General features: G+C 43.2%; 2 protein-coding genes and 1 long non-coding RNA gene across 4 annotated transcripts in view; 2 read left to right on the top strand and 1 right to left on the bottom strand.

The window, feature by feature from the left end:
• LOC308486489 (neurabin-1-like) overlaps window positions 1–5,357 on the top strand; it is a 41,291-nt gene extending 35,934 nt beyond the window's left edge. For both annotated transcript variants that reach the window (XM_081023364.1, XM_081023365.1), the window contains one exon: window positions 1,146–5,357. In XM_081023364.1, coding sequence (XP_080879490.1) covers window positions 1,146–1,313 — 168 coding nt within the window. In that variant the 3' untranslated portion in view covers window positions 1,314–5,357. The remainder of the gene's footprint in view (window positions 1–1,145) is intronic.
• LOC308458739 overlaps window positions 1–22,507 on the top strand; it is a 395,423-nt gene that overhangs the window by 220,397 nt on the left and 152,519 nt on the right. The window lies entirely within an intron of this gene.
• Window positions 3,203–21,760, bottom strand: PDK1 (pyruvate dehydrogenase kinase 1). Its single transcript, XM_080972034.1, has 11 exons — window positions 21,348–21,760; window positions 18,539–18,680; window positions 18,166–18,237; window positions 17,224–17,408; window positions 16,888–16,983; window positions 15,606–15,683; window positions 13,579–13,655; window positions 11,310–11,408; window positions 9,634–9,744; window positions 7,801–7,914; window positions 3,203–7,696 (listed from the first exon to the last, which is right to left on the bottom strand). The coding sequence occupies exons 1-11, from the start codon at window positions 21,463–21,465 to the stop codon at window positions 7,556–7,558; spliced, it is 1,233 nt and encodes a 410-aa protein (XP_080828160.1). The 5' UTR covers window positions 21,466–21,760; the 3' UTR covers window positions 3,203–7,555.

The raw sequence follows: 22,507 nt of genomic DNA on the forward strand, positions 1-22,507 counted from the left end.
GTTCTTTTTTATAGGGTGCTACCGTAAGGTTGGGGGACGCGGGTGGTGCTGTGGTGTAAACCACTGAGCCTTGGGCTTGCCGATCGGAAGGTCGGTGGTTCGAATCCCTGCGACGGGGTGAGTTCCCATTGTTTGGTCTCAGTTCCTGCCAACCTAGCAGTTCAAAAGCATGTCAAAGTGCAAGTAGATAAATAGGTACCGCTCTGGCAGGAAGGTAAACAGTGTTTCCATGCGCTGCTCTGGTTTCGCCAGAAGTGGCTTAGTCATGCTGGCCACATCTGCGGACAAACGCTGGCTCCCTTGGCCAGTAAAGCGAGATGAGCGCCGCAACCCCAGAGTTGTTTGCGACTGGACTTAACTGTCAGGGGTCCTTTACCTTTTTACCGTAAGGTTATTTTTGAAGAGAGTTGTGCCAGTCCAAAGAAGTTGCTCTGAAGCCCAGCAAAATTAATAGGTTTTAAGGTAGCTGCAAGCAACTTGTCCTCTTACTACCAGTACCTCAGCACTGTGAATGCAAATGGCCACTGCACCATGCCTGAGTAAGTAAACTTTGGTATGATCTGGCCTGGATACAGATAACTACTAATAGCAATTTTCATGGCTATTGAAGCATTCCCTTCATCTTTTGAAGCCCCATGAATTATTGTTGAACAGTCCAGTTCACACTAATCTTTACTCGCATGATCGTGGGTATACTCATGAAGACATTTTATGACTGTTAGTGAATATGAGGGAAATGTGTGGATTCGCCCCTTAAGGTTGGTTCTTCCAATTATGTATTTAGGAGTCAAGGAAATTTAAGTATTTCACATTAAGCTGTCCCAGGTTTGTACTACTTGCAAACCATTCTTGTCTGCGCTAAGATGCTTTTTGTTCTGACTACAACATTTCTCTTCAGCTTGTTTAAATCACTTGTATTCCTTCCATAGATTTGCTGAATTTTGTAGTTTGCGGGAAAATTTTTTTAGTTTGGATGTTGTTTTCGTTGTACTGTAATGATAATTAATGGTTGTGAGTACTGCTGAAATTTTTTTTTAAAAAAAAAACAGCAATCCAAAACTCATGCAACAACAAAGGGCATTGTTTATGCTGCAAATATTTCTACTTTGTAGAATATAATAAAATGTGTTTTTTTTCTATGAAAGGCCCTGGGAGTATCCAGTCAAAATGACCGATCAACAATAAAGAAGAAAATTAAAGATATTAAGAAAGCACAAGAGAAGCTGGAGAAACAGAAAGAAAAGTTTCAAAAGAAAGAGAAAGAAGTCCGGAAAACTGGCAGAGTGGTGGCCACTGTAGAATCAAGCTGCTAAAATTCTTTAAATATCCTATGCAACTACTTAATCTGGTGTAGTCACAAGGGCTAGTGGAACTATGCCAAGGTAATGTTTCAATATCTTTATTTTTATCAGACTCCCTTCAGCTTGAAGAAGTGTCACAATTGTATATTACTGTATAATTATGAATGGGGGAGGTGGGAAGTGATAGCTTTTACAATATAGGTTTTTTAATCTCCCATTTCTACAGTCCTTCCCTGTTTATATGATTCATCAAATGAAATATTTTCAATTTTTTATATTTAGATCGTTAACTTGTACTAATGAACAGTAAATTAACTTTGCATTAAGTAATGTGTATATATGTATTACTTATTCTAGGTCCCTGAAGTGTCTATCAGAAGTATATACAGTTTTGATGAATAGGATGTGAACATAAATTGCAGTATAATGTTGGGTGGTATCTGGTATAGAGAGACAGTATCAGGTCATTATGTTCTGTTGAAGAGAAGTTTGTTGCCACTAGTGTTGTATAGAGGAAAAATTAAGTTTAAAAAATAATAGAAAATTAATTTAATCGTATTTTGACTTAATGATGTGTTTAAAATCCTGTATTTTCCAGAGTTCATTTTAAATTCAAAATGTATTGTAGTAATATAATTCATGACTTGCATCTTGGCTTTCTTATTTTCTAAAATAAGATAACACTAAGTTTCTAAGCTGAGTATGTTGAAGCAGGATTTCAAAGTTTATTGATCAATTTTATACACTTTTGTATGGACTATGGGGTTTTATAATCCATGTAAGATCAAATTGTAATACATGCATTACACTTTCCTACTCAAGATACTGAGGACCAAAAATATATTTTTACTAAACTTTCAATGTTATTGGTCTTCCTAATACCAGAATGGGAATAGCCGGAGGCGGTATGAATTGAAGCACTGGGTTTCTGCAGTGTGTATAATTACACTGTAGACTACGAAATGTCTTCCTGTTCATGAGTTGCATTTGTTTTCCAGAATAGTGTCAAACACAATTGCCATGTGCTGTTGGGTAACACATAATCTGTTGTAGGAAAAAATACACTACATTGGAGTGGCACTTTTGAGAAATGAAATAAATTTCATTCAAAAAAGAACTTGTATTTTGAAATTCTTACTATTATGACTTACATGTGCATGAATTAGTAACATGCTCCCATCTAATGAAATGATTATTTTGTAAGAAAACATTGAAAACTGCCTACAGTAAATGAAATGCACATTTTGAGCATTTTCAAAATATCTTGGATTCAAGGAACCAAGAATAGGAAAAAATGTTTATTGGTATTATTGCATGAATAAGAGACAGGGTTTTAGTCATCCAGGTTTGACTCAGAGTAGACCTGCTGGAATTAACCCAAGTTCATCATGTCTTATTTCTGTGGGCTTACTTGGAGTATAACTAACATTGGATTCAAGTGGGCTAGAGTATTGAGAACTTGTGCAATGAAAAAATGTCTCTAGATTTGGAGTCACTTTGCTCCCAGTGCTGTTTCTATCACATAACTATGGAAGAGTTATGACTCTGACCGAATTAAGCCTCCCAGGAGGTTTTTGCTCTAGGAACCTTAGTTTGCTCAGCTTTCCTACCCCACTACTATGGAAGAGTACCTTTTCCCATTGCATGTAAGGAAGATAGTTGTCAAGGTGAGCCTGTCTGGCAGTCCATAGATGTAACACACCTGAAGATTATCACAGCAGAGGACTTGTGGGCCGCTAGATGTTGTCAGACTCCCAACTCTCACCAGCCTCAGCAACCATAACCAATTAGATGACTGAAGTTACAGCCTTAACAAGGGGCGACCCAGTGTTTCCACACTGAAGTGATAATACAAGACAGACACCAGGAGTTAGCGTGCAATTAATCAATGGAGTGCCAGATTTTTTAAAATGCTTAGGATTTATTATTATAAAAATCACAGTAAGCCTCTTTCTTGCAAGCCAAAATTTTCACAGTACAATGTTAAAATTCCGAATACAAAATGCCTGGCTGTTGTAATGTTATTCTTCCACCTGCAATAGAAATTCTTTCCAAATCTAGCTCTAGCAAGGGAATACACACGGCAACCATTTTGTGTGAGTTTTATTGGCATGCGACTGCCAATGCGAGCACTGTTTTCAGCCCCAGAAGGGAGCGGAATGGGGCGGGCTTATGCGCACTCCACTGACACACGAGATGACCCAGAACGCAACCCCTGTGCAAACAGGGAGTTGCCTGGAATATAAAGTAGCATTATAAATTATTTTCTCCCGAAATGCTTTATTCATAGGAATCAAACCTTAAAATAGCAAATGAACTCATTGTGCCTATGACCGAACAGTTGCTTTGGTTAGTGGTAAACCTTCAGTAGATTTTGATTGTTGAACATACTTAAAATAATCATCCAGCTGGGACAATGTGCATGCGTATCCAGATGTGTACATGCAAATTCCCTGGCAGTCTGGAAGGCAAGCGTGGAAGTGGGCTCAACAAGCATCCATAGTACAGCAGTGCACATGCAGTTCCTCCGACTACTGGATCAGGACTGTAGCCCTGATTACAATTCATATTTTACATGAATAGAGGATACGAATTCCAGTATCTCGTTCAGCCCCTCCACCTCCAGATGATCAAACCTTCATAAGCGGCAGGCAGGTGCAAATGTGAGTGTTGTTGGTTTTTTATGATGCCAAACCTACTGTACTCTTTGTTTACTAGCTCACAGAGCAGAAATGTTTTACTTCCAAAGACTGTGATACCTTAAAGCAGTAGCTTGGTATGTCTCTAATTTGAAAACTTCCCTACTAAGCTGCTATTGCTTATAGCCAAGGGCAGTTTCATTCTGCACGGCACATTCTATGAGCCAATTGACATAATGAATTTCCTAATAAGATGCTCCAAAGTGCAGGTGGGTCTATTTTGCTGTTTCCCCACTATCACCAAAAATCTTAACACATCATTTGGCACTGCCATTACTCTGAAAAGGGTTTCATTCCCGAGTAAATATGTTTACGGTCATGGCACTGTACTCTTTAATCTGGCATCTCAGTTACTGCAAAGTGGCTAAACTGCATTCTTTGATTTCTGCGTGTGCATCTTAATGGAGGATCTTGCCTAGGAGGCATCACATGAACATTGCAATTGTGGCGGTGAATTAAACGTTGGCGGCAAAAATTGTCAAGGGAGAGCTAGGAACCAAAGAGAAGGTGAAGAGAGCATTATCTATTTTATGCCACATTTGCTGGATATAAAGGAATTTAAATGCAACACCAAGTTAGGACCTGAGGTTTATGCAGCGAATAAGAGTTTGTGTCTGTTGAGTAAAAATGTACCATAGCTGCTTTAGATGTCCGGGTGTGTGAGCAACTGTTTTTTCCCCACTGGCAATGCAAGACTATCTGGTTGGTTTATGGCTCCACCAGGTGGTCAAAGGCAGGATGAACATTTTAAGAAGTAGGCAGTTCCCATAATCCAGTTCACTCCTGCTGTTGGCAAAAGCAGCAATGTCACTTTAAACTTCCACTGGCTTTTGTCCTCAGGTCAATGTTTCTTGCTTTTGCTACCTTTCCCCCCTTTTTTTCTTGGTCCTACACTGTTTTTCTCAGTCCCACTCTCTATTGGACTTTAGTTTCTCATTCCTCAACCCATCACTTTCTCTGCTCCCACTTTACTGTCATGACCTATTTTTTATGCCCTTCTCTCTCTGCTTAATTTTTAAAAAATCCTTCTGTCTCTATCTTTCTCGTCCCTCCACCATTCCCTTGCGCGCTGACTGTTGAGGAAGGTAGCTGTGTGTGTAGTGGAGCTGCTGAAACATGCTCTTACTTGCACCATCAGGGCCTGTTACCTCGGGCACATATGTTGAACACAACCCGATTACAGCCAGACAGCAGAGCTGCTTCTGGCTTCTGAAAGCAGTCCTTCTGCAGCCCCGGCAGCTCCTTAGCCTTTCCCTTTCCTTTCTCTGTGTGATCTTTCTCCCAGTATCTTCACAAGATACTGTAAAATTGGTTCCTGTGCTTAGGCTGAAGAAGCGTTTGGTAAGAGCATCTCTCTCTCTCTCAAAAAAAATTCTTTTTCTTTGCTGGAGTGGGGGTCCCAGCCTAGTTGGGGGTAATTTTTGGTACATCCCATCTATATAGCCATGTGTTGTCAGTTGGGAAAAAATACCAATTGGTACCTACCTTAAGGGTAGCTTTCATTAGCACCACAAGGCTACTGCACCCTACTTTTAATGACTGCAACTTTAATATTCACTCATTCCCATGCAGTAATCTGAATTTTTATTTATATATAGAGACAGACAGACATACACACGTGGAAGTCAGGCCTAGCTGATCCTTGTTCTCTCAGTTTCTTGTACTATACTTACATTTTAGATTCGCTCCTGTGACCTACTTGGGGCTTAGCAAGTCTGCAAACTAGATTGTGGGAGCTCTTTACTTCCCAAAATGTTTGTTCTACCTTCAACCACCAGTTGGAACTATAACCCAACTCAATAGGCTTTGCTTTGCCAATGGGAAACTACCCTTCAGATAGATACCAATTGTGCTTTCTATAATGTATGCACAACTTACTACATAGCTCCTGTCTTGATTATTCCTTGCAATACTGGCATTACGTTCACGATGGCTGCAACTGTTCATCCGCTTCTTGTTGAGTTTGCAAGTTACCATGACAGTATTAGATACTACCAAATACCCCAGAATTTGGCTGAATTCAGTGAAATTAAATGGCTTTCATTCTACTACTTGGCAGCTGGCCACATATTTATAGAAGATAGAGCATAAACAGGAAGTTAAATATGTATAGAAGTATTTAATAGGCTAGAGCAGCAAGAAACATCAGACAGTATACCACATTTTTAAAAAGAATACGTTGTTATTGCTCCAGTTTCTTTTCATTCTTAAGAAGCTGAACATATCCAAATGTTTTAAAAGAAATACTATAATAGTGCAAAGAAACATAGCCATAGCAATTAGATGTCAAAAGTACTATGTGCATAATGTCCAAACTTTCTTAACAACCTGAGGCCTGTTTCATTTTTGCAAAAATCAGTGCAAGTATCAGTGGCATTAAATTAGGAGGCAGGCTGTGCTTTATTAACAACTTTCATTTACTGAAAAGCAAAATTCATCAAAAGTTTAAGCACTTTCAAATACCACTAATTTCAACAGGAGAATTGAGGACTTGCTTAAGCCTCTCCAGCAATTCCATTTTGTCCAGATCATGTTCAGCGTTTTTGCATTAATTGCATCTGCTGATATAAAAGGGCTGGATCCAGAGATGTCCTGTGCGTGTGGCAAAGCACTCCCACAAGTCAGCCCCACTGAATTCTCCATAATTCCCTATCCCACTACAGCCCCTGTACCCCATCATATGCCATTCCATACAGTCCTTCAATTCTCAGAACCAACTTTGGTGGTGGCAGGAAAGTCCCACTACATAAGTGAAGTTCAACTCATCATTTTGGGGATCCAATTCATTATGCCTGAATATTCTGAAGAGAGGCAAATATTCATTCTTGGAACTCCATCTAAATAACATATTTATGCACTACCAGATTTGAGATTTTCATTCAAACTTCCTACAGAGGGTAAAAACACAAGGCGCAAGCTAGCCAAATGTAAATGTTATCAAGTGCCACTGATTTTAGTGGGAGATATTTAATTACGTGCTAAACTTCCCAATTAATATTAATGAAACTCAAGCTGGATCATGTATGAAATTAAATGCATGTGGTTTGTTAGAAGAACTATGGTGTCTAATATTAGAAGGCTCAAACTGTTTGATTCCTAGAAAAAAAGCATGATCACGTTTTATCTAGTATTTCTCACATTGTAATGCTGTCTGTGCTAGTGCAACTGATTCCCAGATAAGGTTTACAACATTGCAGTTCTTTAATTCAACTAAGTTTTCCATGGAAGTCTCATTAGAATGCTTGGCAAGTGAAATTGTACAATACTTGAACAAGCTGTGCACTGACCTTTTTATATAAAATCTAGAACTTGATACACCAGATCTACCTGCTGAAGCAATTTAAGATGGAATGATTGAAATGAATTTAGCATACTCACTTTTTTAAACGAACGCTGCTCTAGAAAAGACGTGGTTTTCTGACTCCTGTTTAGTGAAATTGTGTGCTCCCCCATACAAAATATTAGAGCTGTACTGTAGTAAACCAGACTTACACAGTCCTAACATGAACTGTGTACTAAGGCTATCTTCTGCACACCACATATTGTCCCATATGGCTATATACTGCGGAATGTAGTCATGTCTTTTGGCTCACTACTTGGGACACACCAGTCATCTGCTTCATGATTCGCTGTGTAATGTTTCCAAGCTGATTTGTTATATACCGGCAGTCTTTCAACAGATTCTGTTGATAAAGCCTGCAGAGAGAAGGAAAGGGCAATGTTCAATATAACTTAGCCATCATCAGATCCTGCCTTTTAAATGGAAAGACATTTGTCAAAGCGGGTGATAAATAACATGCCTTTATGAAGATAACAGCATCTGTACCATAACCCTCTAGCGAATAGAGCTTCAGATCTCCTTGGAAGTACTGAGCATAGAGACGGGATATAGGCAAGCCGTAACCAAATCCAGCCTAAACATAACACACACAGAGACACAAAAACCGACAACAAGAGAGTTAGCTAAAACATGAAAAACAAAAATAGTAATGGGAGGAGTTCCAAGTTGCACTCTTCTGATCATTGCACCAGCGCAAGCATTTTAGCTTGCCATCCAGAATGGTCCCCTTCCTTCCTTCCTCCCTCCCTGCGACGTTCTGGGGTCTTCTTGACCCCCCCCCCCCCGCCAATTTTGGGGGGTGCGAGGGAAGGACAGTGGAAACCCCCATCGTGTCCTTGTGTGAGCTTCTGCTACTGGGACTTGTCTGTTGAATCCCGCCCAATATAATCAACATTTGCTAGAGAAAAAGCATTCTGTTGCTGGACACAAACATGAGAAAAGGGGAGTTACTTCTACAGTGAAAAGAAAATGAAGACAAAACTGCAGGTAGGTGTTCTCTAATATTCTTCCCGATCCGTGCCAATGGCTTCCTATTCAGATGAAACTGAAGCTTGCAGTTATTTATTTTTATTACATTTATAACTTGCCTTCCTTGAAAGGAGCTCAATACATTTTTATTCCCCATTTTAATCTCACAACAAAGCTGTGAGAAAGACCCAATGTCACTCGGTAAGCTTCAACACTGGGGATTTGAACCCGAGTCTTCCAGGCCCTTGATGCAACACCCTTAACCACTAAGCCACACCAGTTGGGTCTTCCTCTCCTGTTCATTCTTCTGTTCAGTTGCCCTTGAAAAAAAGCTGTTCATTTATCCCTATTGCATCTGCATGCAATTTTCTCTTCTGATAGGATCGCATGGGCATCTGAAATGGATATTCAGTAATTTCACTGTGTGACACGACTGGCATTATCAGATGTATAACCACTAGGCATAAGGAAAGACAAGTGTTAGATAATGTGGTAGAAGATAGCACAGAAACTCAGATGAAATGTAAGAACAAGCAGACGCAGGACCTAATGGTGTATGAATTTGTCTCGCTGAACAATGCTCTTATTTGACTTGCTGTGGAGTATAAAAAAATGCCCAGATAAGCCACCAAAACAATATAGGCACCAGCTCACAGAATCTTCAGCCTTAAACTTATTAGCATTTAAAATAGTTGCACACCACTCTAGAAAGCAGGGAGCAAAAATGGCAGTGAGGCTGTTCTTGCCCATGAACTGGAACAAGTTACATGCATCATTAACTGCACAAAGCAGGGATTTACTGATGGAACAGTGCCTTGCTAGAGCCTGATTTTCTTCACTGAAGTTTTTTTTTTTTTTTTTTGCATTTGGAAGTTTGTTTATACATGCAACAGTGGAACTCTAGATACTGGCTTTAGTTATTAATAATATCATTCTGGCCCATATTTACCATAAGCAATGGATCTATATATGGGCAACCTACAGCCAGTATGGCCTAATTTCATGTGGCTCTTTTGCCTAATTTCAAAAGACCTCTCTGCAAATTTACATCTGGCAAGAGTGATCTGTCCTTTCCTTGGTAGCCTGCTGGGTAGGCAAGAAATGGAGAGAGAAGGGTGGGGAGAGAAGCAAGAAAGAGCAAGAAGCTCTGCATGTACCCACTACTGGCTTTTGCCCCCCCACCCCACATTACCCCAAAGGAATGCTGCCCTCAACCGGAAAAGCCCCCCCCCCTTAATGTACAAGGAAATATTTTGTTAACCACTTCAACTAACTAATTTGCCAACTGCCAATGCAAGGTATCACATAAAAATGGTCTACATACCAGAGGTGTTGCTCGTGATGTCTCAACACGGGGACGGGGTGCAGTTGAATACATGTAGTTAAACAGCCGGTCTATTTTCCTCAAAGGAACACCACCGCCACGATCACACATCTAGAATGTGGAGGGGGGATTAGGACTTGGGGACGATTCATGCCACACGCTCTAGATCTGGCTAAAAACAAACACTGGCATACCCAACCTTACATCAGAAATATACACCTTGTATTTTTTATTATGTATTTAATGTTTTTATACTGTGCTTTTACCTGGGGAACCGCCCTGAGACCTGCGAATATAGTGTGGTATACTAACTAACTGAATGAATGAATGGTGAATGTTGGCCTGCATGCACAAAATGTACTTCTTCAAAACGATTTATACACTACTCTTCAGTTAGTTTGGATGTTCAAGACAGTTAATAGAATAATAAAAAGTTAAAGGGACCCCTGACCATTAGGTCCAGTCATGGCTGACTCTGGGGTTGCGGTGCTCATCTCGCTTTATTGGCCGAGGGAGCCAGCGTACAGCTTCCAGGTCATGTGGCCAGCATGACTAAGCCGCTTCTGGTGAACCAGAGCAGCGCAGGGAAACGCCGTTTACCTTCCCGCTGGAGCGGTATCTATTTATCTACTTGCACTTTGACGTGCTTTTGAACTGCTAGGTTGGCAGGAGCAGGGACCGAGCAACGGGAGCTCACCCCGTCGCGGGGATTCGAACCGGCAACCTTCTGATCGGCATGTCCTAAGCTCTGTGGTTTAACCCACAGCACCACCCACGTCCCTCTAATAGAATAATAATAGGCAGCTAATATAAATATAATAATGCAAATCATACAAAACCAAAGATTTCTTTTTCAATGCCGAATAAGTAAAAACAGCAGAAAACATTTCAATAGCAACCCCAATCTACAAAAGATATAATCCCCACAAGGTCTCTTTGTGGACCACAAGCTGGGAATCCAGCAGAGAGTGTCAGTTAGGATATTTCACAGCTGAGGAGGCAGCAATCGAGAGTCTGCTCATACAACCATCCACTGAACCTCAGATGACACAGGGACATAGTGCAGGGTCTCCAAATGTGGAATAGGGCATTGGGAAGCTACATATGAGAGGAGGTGATCAAGAAATCCTAGGCCCTGGCCATCGCTGCTGATGAAACAAAATTGTAGCAATGCATCCTACCTGTCTGGCTCCGTTTAAAACCCTGGCAGCCTTTTGGATCGAGTTTCAGAACGCTCTTTAATGGCAGACAGTCCACTCTTGATATTACTATGACTGTGACCAGGCCTGTTCAGTTCAGGAGGGGGCTTCAGCTGGTGAAAAGCACTCAGGACCACAGCTGCCACTCAAATATCCAAGAATAACGAGAGATTCAGGAGCATCTCCCAGCTGCTCATCTGAATGTTATGGGGAGCACAACCACATCCAAAATAGGCTGAACTCCTCATCCTGGATCAGAAGATCCCTGAACTGGCAAAATACTCTAGCAGTCCTGTTTGAATCATATATGCTGCTTCCACTTGCTATTTTATGACCAGGTAATTCGTTAGTAAATAAACATGCAAAATGCCCGTGGCAGGTAAATGCACATCAAGGTGAAAATTACTGGAAAACCAGCGCTTTAACCGTTTGCCAGGACTACAAAGTGGGAAATGAGAGAGTAAACAAAGCCATTACCTTCACAGTTAAATCCTCATTGCCTAATGTGACATGGACATGAATTGGAGGGTAAATGTCTCGATCCGCGTGATGTTCCATTGTAGCTCTCATTGCATTCTAAGATTTCAAAACATGGAAGTAATGGCCAAATTACATATCTGTATATCATTTTAGCTTGGTAATTTAATAAAACAGTTCCATTTAGCTGTGATCACATAATGATTCAAAAGATTTTAGAAGAAACTTGTTCTAGAATACATTATAAAGTTGCTTCCTGCTTTGTAAACATTTTATGAAGCTACCCAACCGACTTGACTAATATTTGGTTATTTCTATCTTTCAAGATTGAATGTTATTTCATGGATGCAGCGCTAGAATGGGAACAGTAGTCTGAATTCTGTTCCCTGCCATTTTAGAATTTAAATACGGGCAACAACGTATATTTTGTATTTTAGATATGAAACTGAGTCCTTTTACTTGCAGAGCAATCCATGGAAACAAAATCTGGAGGACAACTCTATTATTCACACATGCGACCCTGTGCACATAAAGGGATCCCCTAGGGGTGGGGAATCTCCAGATGTTAAAAGGCAGTCATGACCACAGCTGCCACCTAAACATAAGAGGAATAATGCCCATTCATGTATGAGGACACTCCACTTCTGACTGTCTGGCCAATGGTCAGATATGACAGGGTTGCAATATGTCCGGTATATCCTGGAAATATCCGGAATACTGCGTGTGGGTGGGAATCGGTGAAATGTCTGGGAAATTCCAGATGTATGGCAGCCCATGTTATTGCAGTCGTCTTTCCTGATTTTCCATAAAAATAGCTGAGAAACGGCAATTTTTGTGACACTATGCAACTTTGGGCAAAACTAAAAAAGCTCAACAATTTTGCCCGCCCCCCTCAAAAGTCTCAACAACTATCCAGATTTTCACTGTTTGTAATATGGCAACCCTGGATATGATAAGAGTTGTAATCCAACAACATCTGCAGACCCAGTTGGAATTCTGCCTGGGTCAGAGGAATGTGCCACAAGCAGGCACCGGCAGATATTCCTGTCGACCTCCCCGCGTCTCCCAACCTCTGCTGATAAGCAGGCGAGGTCCGGCGATTCTTCTCAGATGTATGAGAGGAACACACCGTTCTTCCTCTCTCCCCTTTGGTGTCCCCAGGGAGGGGAAAGAAGCAGACAGAAAACTATTTACATCATTTATTTCTGCCTCTTACATCAGTACAGAGAATCATGTCTGCACTCAACAACAGCAAGAAGAAAACTCCTCCCAAGTACATCCAGTACGGGTCATATGACACACACTCACTGAGCTAACATCCGGTGCTCAGTACAGAATGGACTGCCCCTTTGTTCCCATGGCAACAGTCACAAACATCCTGTCTGGCTTTCCAGCCACAAGCAGCTGGCTGAGCTGCTAAAGCCTTTGCTTGCTGCAGCATTGGTGCTTTATGGTAACAATTTGAGTACTAAGCCCAACTCCAATCCTGGTGACCACAGCTTGACCTGAAGCCCTAAAGGTAAAGGGACCCTTGACCGTTAGGTCCAGGGACGGATCACTCTGGGGTTGCGGTGCTCATCTCGTTTTACTGGCCGAGGGAGCCAGTGTACAGCTTCCGGGTCATGTGGCCAGAATGACTAAGCCGCTTCTGGCAAACCAGAGCAGCGCACGGAAACGCCATTTACCTTCCCGCCAGAGCAGTACCTATTTATCTACTTGCACTTGACGTGCTTTCGAACTGCTAGGTTGGCAGGAGCAGGGACCGAGCAACGGGAGCTCACGGGGATTCGAACCACCAACCTTCTGATCGGCAAGCCCTAGGCTCTGTGGTTTAGACCACAGCACCACCCATGTCCTATAACCTGAAGCCCTACAATGCCTCAAAAATCAGCCTGCCCTTATCTGAGCTCCTTGGTGCACTGGCTACTTCCCTTTGAGACTATGTTCACCTGAGGCTTTTGAAGGGAGTGAAAATAAAACATCTAGCTGAGATGTGGGACATTATCAGGTATGACCAGGAGAACAGCATTTGCATGAGAGCAAGATAGGGTGCTGCGGGCTCATCAGAATACCTATGGAGACCTCCTTTAAGACAGCAGATTGTGTGTAGGCCGCAAGCGCTTGTCTTTAAAAGTGATCTACCCCCCCACTCTTTTTTTCAGCGTATCAAATGTCAGGAATTGCCATGTTTGTCTTGTCTCTTGACAGTTTGGCAACAGAAAACAGAGAAGGAGGATCCACAACATATCAGTGTGTGTTTTGTACAAACCTTGAAAAGTTCAAAAACCATGTAGTAGAGATGTGACGGGACATACACCACCTGCATGGGCTGCCCTGGTGATTTTACTGTAAAAAGAGGGGAACAAAAAAACAACAACCAAGTGCTGAACTATCAGTTTTGGCAAGGCCTGACGGAGCACGACTAAACAGTGTGGCCCTCTTAGAAGTTTACAATGGCTCAGATTCAAAAAGCTTATTTAGGCATGCCAAACAGAGCTTGTATATCTATCCAGGGCTATTTTTGGATTCCCACCTGCCCCTTTTTGAACACAAGCAACCTCTGCCCCCCAATACCATATTATTCTGAAACTTCAAAAATAGTACCGTATTTTTCGCTCTATAAGCCACACTTTTTCCTTCCTAAAAAGTAAGGCGAAGTGTGTGTGTGTCTTATGGAGCGAATGCAGGCTGCGCAGCTATCCCAGAAGCCAGAACAGCAAGAGGGATCGCTGGGATTCAGAATATTTTTTTTTCTTGTTTTCCTCCTCCAAAAACTAGGTGCATCTTACGGTCTGGTGCGTCGGAACTAAGCACATACATGCTTATTTGGATCCAGGTACATAATATTTGTTTTTCTATTTTATTATCTGTCTAAAAGATGCCCACTCCCCAATTTGAGAAGGTATACTGGAAGTACACCATAAATGCTATCTCCGTGGCTTGTGTGTCACAGGCCTTGCACACATAAAGACACATCCTCTTTGCAATAGTAACCGCTGAAGGTTGTTGCAGCTCTTTACCTTTTCAGTAAAAGGTCGCACATGGTGTATATATGTCCGATTTACTCTCTGCCCAGTGAAATAAAATCCTGATCTGGCAGCATTACAGGGCTGTGTTAAAGGTAAAGGGACCCCTAACCATTAGGTCCAGTCGGGGATGACTCTGAGGTTGCGGTGCTCATCTTGCTTTATTGGCCAAGGGAGCCGGCGTACAGCTTCCGGGTCATGTGGCCAGCATGACTAAGCCGCTTCTGGCGAACCAGAGCAGCGCACGGAAACACCATTTACCTTCCGGCCAGAGCGGTACCTATTTATCTACTTGCACTTTGACATGCTTTTGAACTGCTAGGTTGGCAGGAGCAGGGACCGAGCAACGGGAGCTCACCCCGTTGCGGGGATTCGAACCGCCGACCTTCCAATCGGCAAGCCCAAGGCTCAGTGGTTTAACCCACAGTGCCACCCGCGTCATGCTGAAATGTGTTCAGTATGTGCAAGTTCCAAGTAAACCTTAAATAGCTCGTTTCAAAGAAGTATTTGAAGAAAAAGTATCGCCCACAGTGTAGCTGTTGCAGTTATCATTGTAGGATAAGTGGTCTCACAACAAAATGTGCCTGGTGGAGTTATGAACCATGGTGTAACTCATGGGTAGGCAACCTAAGGCCTGCGGGCCTTCTAAATCGCCTTCTAAATCCGGCCCATGGACAGTCCGGGAATCAGTGTGTTTTCCCATGAGAAGAATGTGTCCTTTTATTTAAAATGTACCTCTGGGTTATTTGTGAGGCACAGGAATTTGTTCATTTTTTCTTCTTCAAAATATAGTCCGGCCCCACCACAAGGTCTGAGGGACAGTGGACCGGCCCCCTGCTGAAAAAGGTTGCTGACCCCTTGTAACTCGACACCGAAAGCTACTTCACAAGGTCACGCTATGAACTTTTCACAGCAAACCCTGCAACACGTTTCTTTCACTGTGCAAACACGATGCAGAGACCTGCAGCCGCCCAAGGTCCCCCATAGCATATTTCTATAATGAAATCGGCATATATAGACACATCATGTTTAAGGCTGTGCCCAGGATACCCGATTAACATTCTATGCACCAGAGGCAGCACCTGTTCGCACTGCAGACTGAGCAAGACAGGCATCACACACGTGATGCCCAACCAATGGAAAGATGAGCACTACTACCGCAGACACAGTCTAAAAAGGGAGACCTGCACAAAAAAGAGGCAGCGTATGATAAATCCTTGCCAAGGACTTGTGACTTCCTTTAATAACCCACTCCACTGCCTGTCCTTACCGTTTCTCTCCTCGAGTACAAGTTCTGGAGAATTCATGTAATACAGGTCACAAAGGGTCTTTGCATTTTCATAGCCGTCTGCAAAAAAATTAAAGCACAACAATTTTGTTTAAAGGTTTACACTTCGCAGCTCTGCACAATATCCTGGCGGAAGTTTTTTAAAATGTCAGGAAACAGACTAACGACAGCCCAGTTCTTAACTGTTCAGGAATGAACTGCTGACGACTGCAGCTGACACCAATTATAAATATTTCTGGCCACAACAACTCAAGTTACTAACTACAGCTGCTTGCATACCTTGATTCGGTGCAAAGTACAGAAAAAGTGTATAGTAATGCAGATTTTAATTTCCAGAGCTTTCTTTTCTTTTCTTTTTTAAGAAAAAAAAAGTCAAATATATTGTCCCTGAGGTTGAACGTGTCTGAAAGTGTGTGAGCAATGTTTGGTAAAATTTCCAGTAGCCTTTCACAGCCCCCGCCCCCGGTGACCAGCCAAATACCGTATTTTTCGCTCCATAGGACGCACCATGTTTTAGAGGGGGAGAACAAGAAATTCTCTCCCTCTCTGCGCGGCGCCCCTTCAGCGAAGTGGCAGGAGAAACAGAGCCCCTTCCATTTCTCCTCCCGCTTCGCTGAAGGGGCGCTGCGTGGAGAGGGAAAGCTGTGCAGCGCCTCTCCAGCGAAACAAAGCCAGGAGAGCAAGAGGACTGGTGGGCACCGACCCCTCTCACTCTCCAGGCTTCAGCGAAAGCAACGCGAAGCCTCCGGAGTGCGGTAGGAGCGCTCCCACTGCGTTTCGGAGGCTTTGCATTGCTATCGCTGAAGCCATGGAGCCTGCATTTGCTCCATAAGACGCACACACATTTCCCCTTAATTTTTGGAGGGGAAAAGGTGTGTCTTATAGAGCGAAAAATATGGTACACACTATAAAAAGCATAGGGAAGTAACCATGATCCTATGCACGTTTACTCTGTTGTCAGTCCTGTTTAGATCCATGGTGTTTACTCTCCGGCCAAGTAAGTTGAAGTCACACTCTCTAGTTTAGGACTAAATTACAAAAATTGTCTACAAGTTCTATAATTCATCTTTTCTTTATGTATAATTTGGGTCAACTTGTTGAGAATTATTTTCCCTTTTTTGGCAAAGTATCACACAGTCCTGATTATAACCACCGGCATAACTGACAACACGAACGATGTTAAACACAGTCAACAGCCCGTTTAGACTGCCACCAATGATTTGCTATTACATCTGTTTTCCTTGATAAGTCTACCTGATGTTACCTTTTATGACTTCAACCACATTGCACTTAGGATCAATGCTTCCAATGTGTTTGGGATGAGCAGGGTTGACCTTGACTTTCCCCCCGAACAACAAAGCTGCCAAATGGAAGAAGATAACAAGTGAATTCACAATTTATGGGCTGCAAGAGCAGCAGCTTTTACATCCAGGGAACAAACAATTAATATATTGTTTTAAGAACAAAACTGGCAGGTATTTACAGACAAGGAAAATGCTAAAACACGGTGCTCCATATACAAGTCCCTGGCTTTGAAAGAAAACCACTCTCAATTGCTCTACACATACGTTTCATCTCTGCGATTAACCGAAGTACTTACTGTGCTGATTAAGAAGCATTCTGATTGAAATACGGCTCATGAAGAAGCGGTCTAAAAAATACTGCACATTCTGACTGGTCACTGGATCAACACCATAGTGGTCCTTGTACTCTATCACGCCCTGAGCCATGGTAGGAATGACATCGTTGTGACGATTCCGGATTGTTATCACAGTATCTGTAAAACTGAAACCAAGTGCATGCTCTGTGAAATGGGTCTAAGGCACATTAAAGGCCCTAGGTGGCTAAACTATGGTCTTCCATATATTGCCCCACCCCTGCTCAATATTTCCCCACCCCTGCTCAAGAGTCACAGCTTCCACTTAACTATTCAGTGCAAATAAATAAATAAAAAAAAAGGTCTTTAAAAAAAAAAAAAGTATCTTGCTATTCAACAAATCATCCAGGAAGCAAAAATTGAGGGGGAAAATTGAACTTTCAAATATGGGTCTATCTCTGTTAGCATAGCCATGATCATTTTCAGAGCAAGGTCTATCAACCCTTGTTATTTTAGACGCTTAATAAAGATGTGTCTACCTCTGACTTCTCTTCATTCAGAATACAGTCATACCTCATGTTACATTTGCTTCAGGTTGAGCGTTTTCAGGTTGCGTCCTGTAGTGACCCGGAAGTACCAGAAAGGGTTACTTCCGAGTTTCGCCGCTCGCACATTCATGCAAAATTATGTTGCGCGCATGCGCAGAAGCGGCAAATCGCAACCCGCGCACACACAGACACGGATTGTGTTCCTTTCAGGTTGCAAACGGGCCTCTGGAACGGATCCCATTCACAACCAAAAGTACCACTGTAGTCTGAAGACTGCCCTCAACATCAATGGCATAAAAGGATGACACTCATCTTCTCAAAGCAGAATAACAGCTGCACACAAAGAGTTTAGAGAATCCGTTGCCACAATATATTCAGATGCATTAAATGCACTTACCAAGAAACAGCTTCTGCGTCTTCTGCACTTTTGTCTTTGAAATCAAGGATCTCCTGAAGGCTCTGGACGTACCTATAAACACAATTTCCACACGGTTGGCCTTTGTCATATATATAGTCTAGCTGAAATTATTAGCCATTTCCTGCTAACATTTTCTAACAAAGTCGAGATCATTAACTCAGCAAAATAACATTGGAGAGGGTTAAAGGGCTGCCTTCAGCTTCCAAATCTTTCCTCACAAGTGAGAAGAAAACACGCAGCAAAGGTACGTAAAAAATAAGTGAAGGAACTTCACATTTTCTATCATCACTTGCTGTGTCTATTAAATACCCAAGTTCAGTTTTGCTTTTCGTTTTTAAAAACTGATTCTTACCAACTCTGGACGAGCTGAACAGAAGGAGTTTTGAGAAGGTTGTCTGGAAGCAGACTTATTTCTTTCATTATGTTTGCTAATCTTACTGGCAACTCCTGTCGCAGAAACATAAACGAAGTTTTCTCACATGCATTGTCAGATCCTAAAGGGGGGGAAAAATATAGGAATCAAACAGTATTTGCAGAACCACTGGATGTTATTTTATAAAGGGAGCACTGAACCCAAGTATGGAAATGTGCAAATTCATGAGGAAGAAGGAAATGTGGGGACAGAATTTGTAGTTATTCTCCCACAAAAACAAACACACACACTAATATATGGAACATTTAAATCCTAATTGGGGAACCCTTTTCCTGTGAAGGAGGGCTACATAATGATTCTTATTCTGACAATTAATTTATTACTCACCTTCTAAACCACTGCCTCAACGCGATTTACACACAAGATAATTAAAAACACAAAAACAGCAAATGCATATAAAACATGACTGAATCCTGAACATTTGGTAGTAAAAAACTATTTAGCCAGCTGGGAAATAATTCAACAGGAATGCTGTTCTATTCCACAGGTCAGGGACAGTCACATGAAAAGGCCTGCTCTGTGGAATACACAGCTGTTTCTTACAGGGATCAAACCTGCAACCTTGGGGTTATCAGCACCATGCTCTAACCAACTGAGCTATCCATGAGCCCATTGCAGTAATCCAACTCTGAAGTTACCAGAGCATGGGCAATCAAGGTCAAGTTATCTCAATCCTGGAATGGTTGTAACTTCCTTACCACCCAAAGTTGGTAAAAGACACTTCTAGTCACCCCTACATCAACTTGAGGGTAATCTGTTATGGACCACAATCTGGCAGTGGGCAGGTCTCCCTTTTTCTTTCTCTCTTCCTCCAGTGGGCTGCGAGGGGAGGGTCAAATAGCTCTTGCTAGAGATATGACCCTTCACCTTCCTTCCATTACTCCATCCAATTGAGCTGTTCCCCCATTCCCCCCTCGTCCTACCCTACTCCCATCCTTTCGGACTCATCTGTCACCTGCCACAATGAAATTAGGTTGAGGTCTGCATTAAATTAGTAACATTGGTTTCTATCAAAAGGGATTTGGACAAGAAGCAAGCACGTAGCTTTGCTCAAGTTTAGCAAAAATCCTTATGTCCTCTATGAGCAATGCAACAGAAGCCACTGACACTGCAATATATTTTTCTTGTGTAACGTTGTTGAAATGCCAACAACACACAACTGCTATAAGAAAAACAACCACCCCACACTCTTGAAGAGTGGCAAAATGATTTTTTCATTTCCTAGCAATATCACCACAGTATTAGCTAATGCTCAATTTAGAGCTCATTCACCACACTTGCCTGATACATGTCAATATTTGGAGATACGCATTTTCCTTCACATTTTTTACGCTACTGAGCACTGTAAACACCAAACACGGAGGTGTACTTAGCAAAAGCGAAATTATCGCATAAAGTCCAAATGAGTCTTCATAATGTTTCTGCTATCAGGTACACTGTTCGAATACAACATATCAGCTGCCATGTCACACATGGTAGTGTTTAGAGTGCTGCAATTAGATACATTGAGGCAAATGGCAGGCTACAAACCAGATTAGATTTGAACAATATTGCTGAAATGTTTTTAAGATATTATATAAACCTGGCGCTTGCAGGCTGATATCATAGGACGTTACTGCTTCTCAACAGATAAGGGTGTAGAGTTTAGCTGATGCAATATGCACATGTTGTATAAAACATTCAGCAGGGCCACTTGCAATAAATGAGGAAAAGTAGTCATTCACACACACACACAAACACAAGTCCATTTTATATATGGTCCACTTTGGGGAGAAATTAACATTATGGAATCCTGGCTTTAGAAGAGGACTCCACACACTATGATTGGGAAGTGCAGGCCTCTGCAATAATGACAACCAGGGCAGAAAACTGTTCCAGGATAAAAAGGGCCATCACTTACTAAGACACATCTGAGCAGAGAGAAAAGGTGCTAGATTCAATAAAGCTGAATTATTTGCACGGCAACATCACACCTCTCTGCTCAGACTCCAGAAGAATCCCTTCCTCACCTGTTAAGGTGGCTGCGTGGCAATTTCCCTTTGCTGGAATCAGTCGCTTGGCACACTAAGCAAGAGAATTTGGGCGCGTGTGTTAATGAAAGCTCTTAATTAAAACTTGCACCGCCAACCACAAGCGTGTTTACTCAGCCTCGGGAATGCAACGTGTTGTTGTTGTTGTTGCTGTTGTTGCTGCTGCTGCTGCTGCTGCTGCTGCAATAAAAGCGCGAGCCTATTTGCAAAGCTAAGTGGGGTCAACTTGGATGGGGTCCCCGCCCGCGTGTTGACATTCCTGCACTGCAAGGGGTTGCGCTAGATGAGCCTGGGGGTCCCCCTTCCAACTCTGCGCCTGCCGCCGCAGCATTCATTACATTTGAACTCTCAGGCAACTCCGGAGGCAGCAGCCTAGTCGGATTTGTTTTGCTCGAAGCGACAACGCGAGGCCTCCTCCTCCTCCTGACCTGCAAACCCAGAACCCGAATGGGAGCGGAGGGAGGCGGCACAGAGGACGCCCGTTCCCATTGGCTGCCCGCACCCAGGCGCCTGCCATGGCTGAGGGAGGGAGGGTCGCCGAGGGGAGGCCTAGCGCCCTCCGACCCCCAAGCAGGGTCTGCAAGGGACGGTGTCCCACGGGGAGAAGAAAATGGTGGGCCGCTGGGAGGAAGGAAGGGCGCGAGCAAACCAAGGGGGCGCCGCGCTTTCCCACCGGGTTGGCGGCGGCGCTCACTCACCGAAGTCGAGGAACTGCTTCATGGAGAGGGGCGACGGGGAGAAGCGGCAGTAGAAGTCCACCTGCTGAGGGATAGTGGCCGGGGAGACGCTCCTCAGCAGCGCCCGGAGGAGCCTCATGGCGACCCCTTGGCGCGGAGAGGCGCGCAAGGCGCACCAGGGCGCACGGGAAGCTGCGGCGCGGCGCGCTCCGCTCTCGTTCTGGGCCCCCCTTCAGGTCGTCCCCGCCGCCATTTCCAGGCTCGGCAGCTGCAAGCCGAACAGCCGGTGGCTTTCCCGGGCAGGTTCTCTGCTCTGTGCGGAGATAGAAGGGAGGAGGTGGGCGGCGGCGGCGACGCCAGGCAGGGACAAGGGGCCGGGCGACAAGAGCGGCAGCAGCAGCACCTCCTCCTCCTCTCGGCGCCCAGCCCAGGAGGGGGGAGAGGCGGGCCGAGGCGGCGCGAAGGTGCGGCGGGTGGGTCCGGAAGAGCCGCTCCTTGGCGCTCCAACCTGAGGCAGTCCGGTGCTTGCAGTCCGAGCCGCCTTTTCTCCTCAAAGATTTGGCTACCTGCACCCGCTTCTTTGGCTGCGTTTCGGTGCTGCTCGCTGCGTGCGTGCCTTGTGTCTCTTTTGGCAGCTGGTATCCCACAATATTATTATTATTATTATTATTATTATTATTATTAGACCCCGCCCATCAGACTGGGTTGCCCCAGACTCTCTGGCCCAGCCACTCAGGATACGACTCTGGCAGGGGTGGCAGGGAGAACTGGGTTAGCTTTAAAGCACCTCGCATCGGAGCTCAGAAGTAGGATGTGTTCCCCAGTAAGGCCAACCCTCTCTCTCTTTTTAATTCTTTATTGAAAAATAAAAAAGTACAAAATTGCAAATGCACAGAGTAAGATAAGACAAAAATGAAGAAAAAACAAGAAATAAAACCCATATGGAAAGCAAAACAGGAAAAAAGGTACTCTCAGTTTTTATAAATACCATATCTGATTAATGTGTGGTTAACTACAATAACAATCCCCCCCCCCTTTTTTTGCAATGTACAAAATACAATTCTATGATTCTTAAGTGCACAGGAGTAGTCTTGAGTGACTTTGGCTGCAATCCTGAACACACCTGGGAACAAACCCCACTGAACAATATAGTAGGACTTCCAAGTAAACATGCATAGGAT

The sequence above is a fragment of the Podarcis pityusensis genome (assembly GCF_964106645.2).
Source record: "Podarcis pityusensis genome assembly, chromosome: 1".
Classification (NCBI taxonomy): domain Eukaryota; kingdom Metazoa; phylum Chordata; class Lepidosauria; order Squamata; family Lacertidae; genus Podarcis; species Podarcis pityusensis.

What these genes read in the sequence shown, in the direction of transcription:
- PDK1 (XM_080972034.1), bottom strand. Translation starts at nt 21,465, where the DNA reads ATGAGGCTCCTCCGGGCGCTGCTGAGGAGCGTCTCCCCGGCCACTATC. An exon ending in GTTCAGCTCGTCCAGAGTTG is followed by an intron (nt 18,238 to 18,538) that starts GTAAGAATCAGT and finishes TTGTGTTTATAG; the next exon opens with GTACGTCCAGAGCCTTCAGG. An exon ending in GACGCAGAAGCTGTTTCTTG is followed by an intron (nt 17,409 to 18,165) that starts GTAAGTGCATTT and finishes ACTTGGTTTCAG; the next exon opens with TTTTACAGATACTGTGATAA.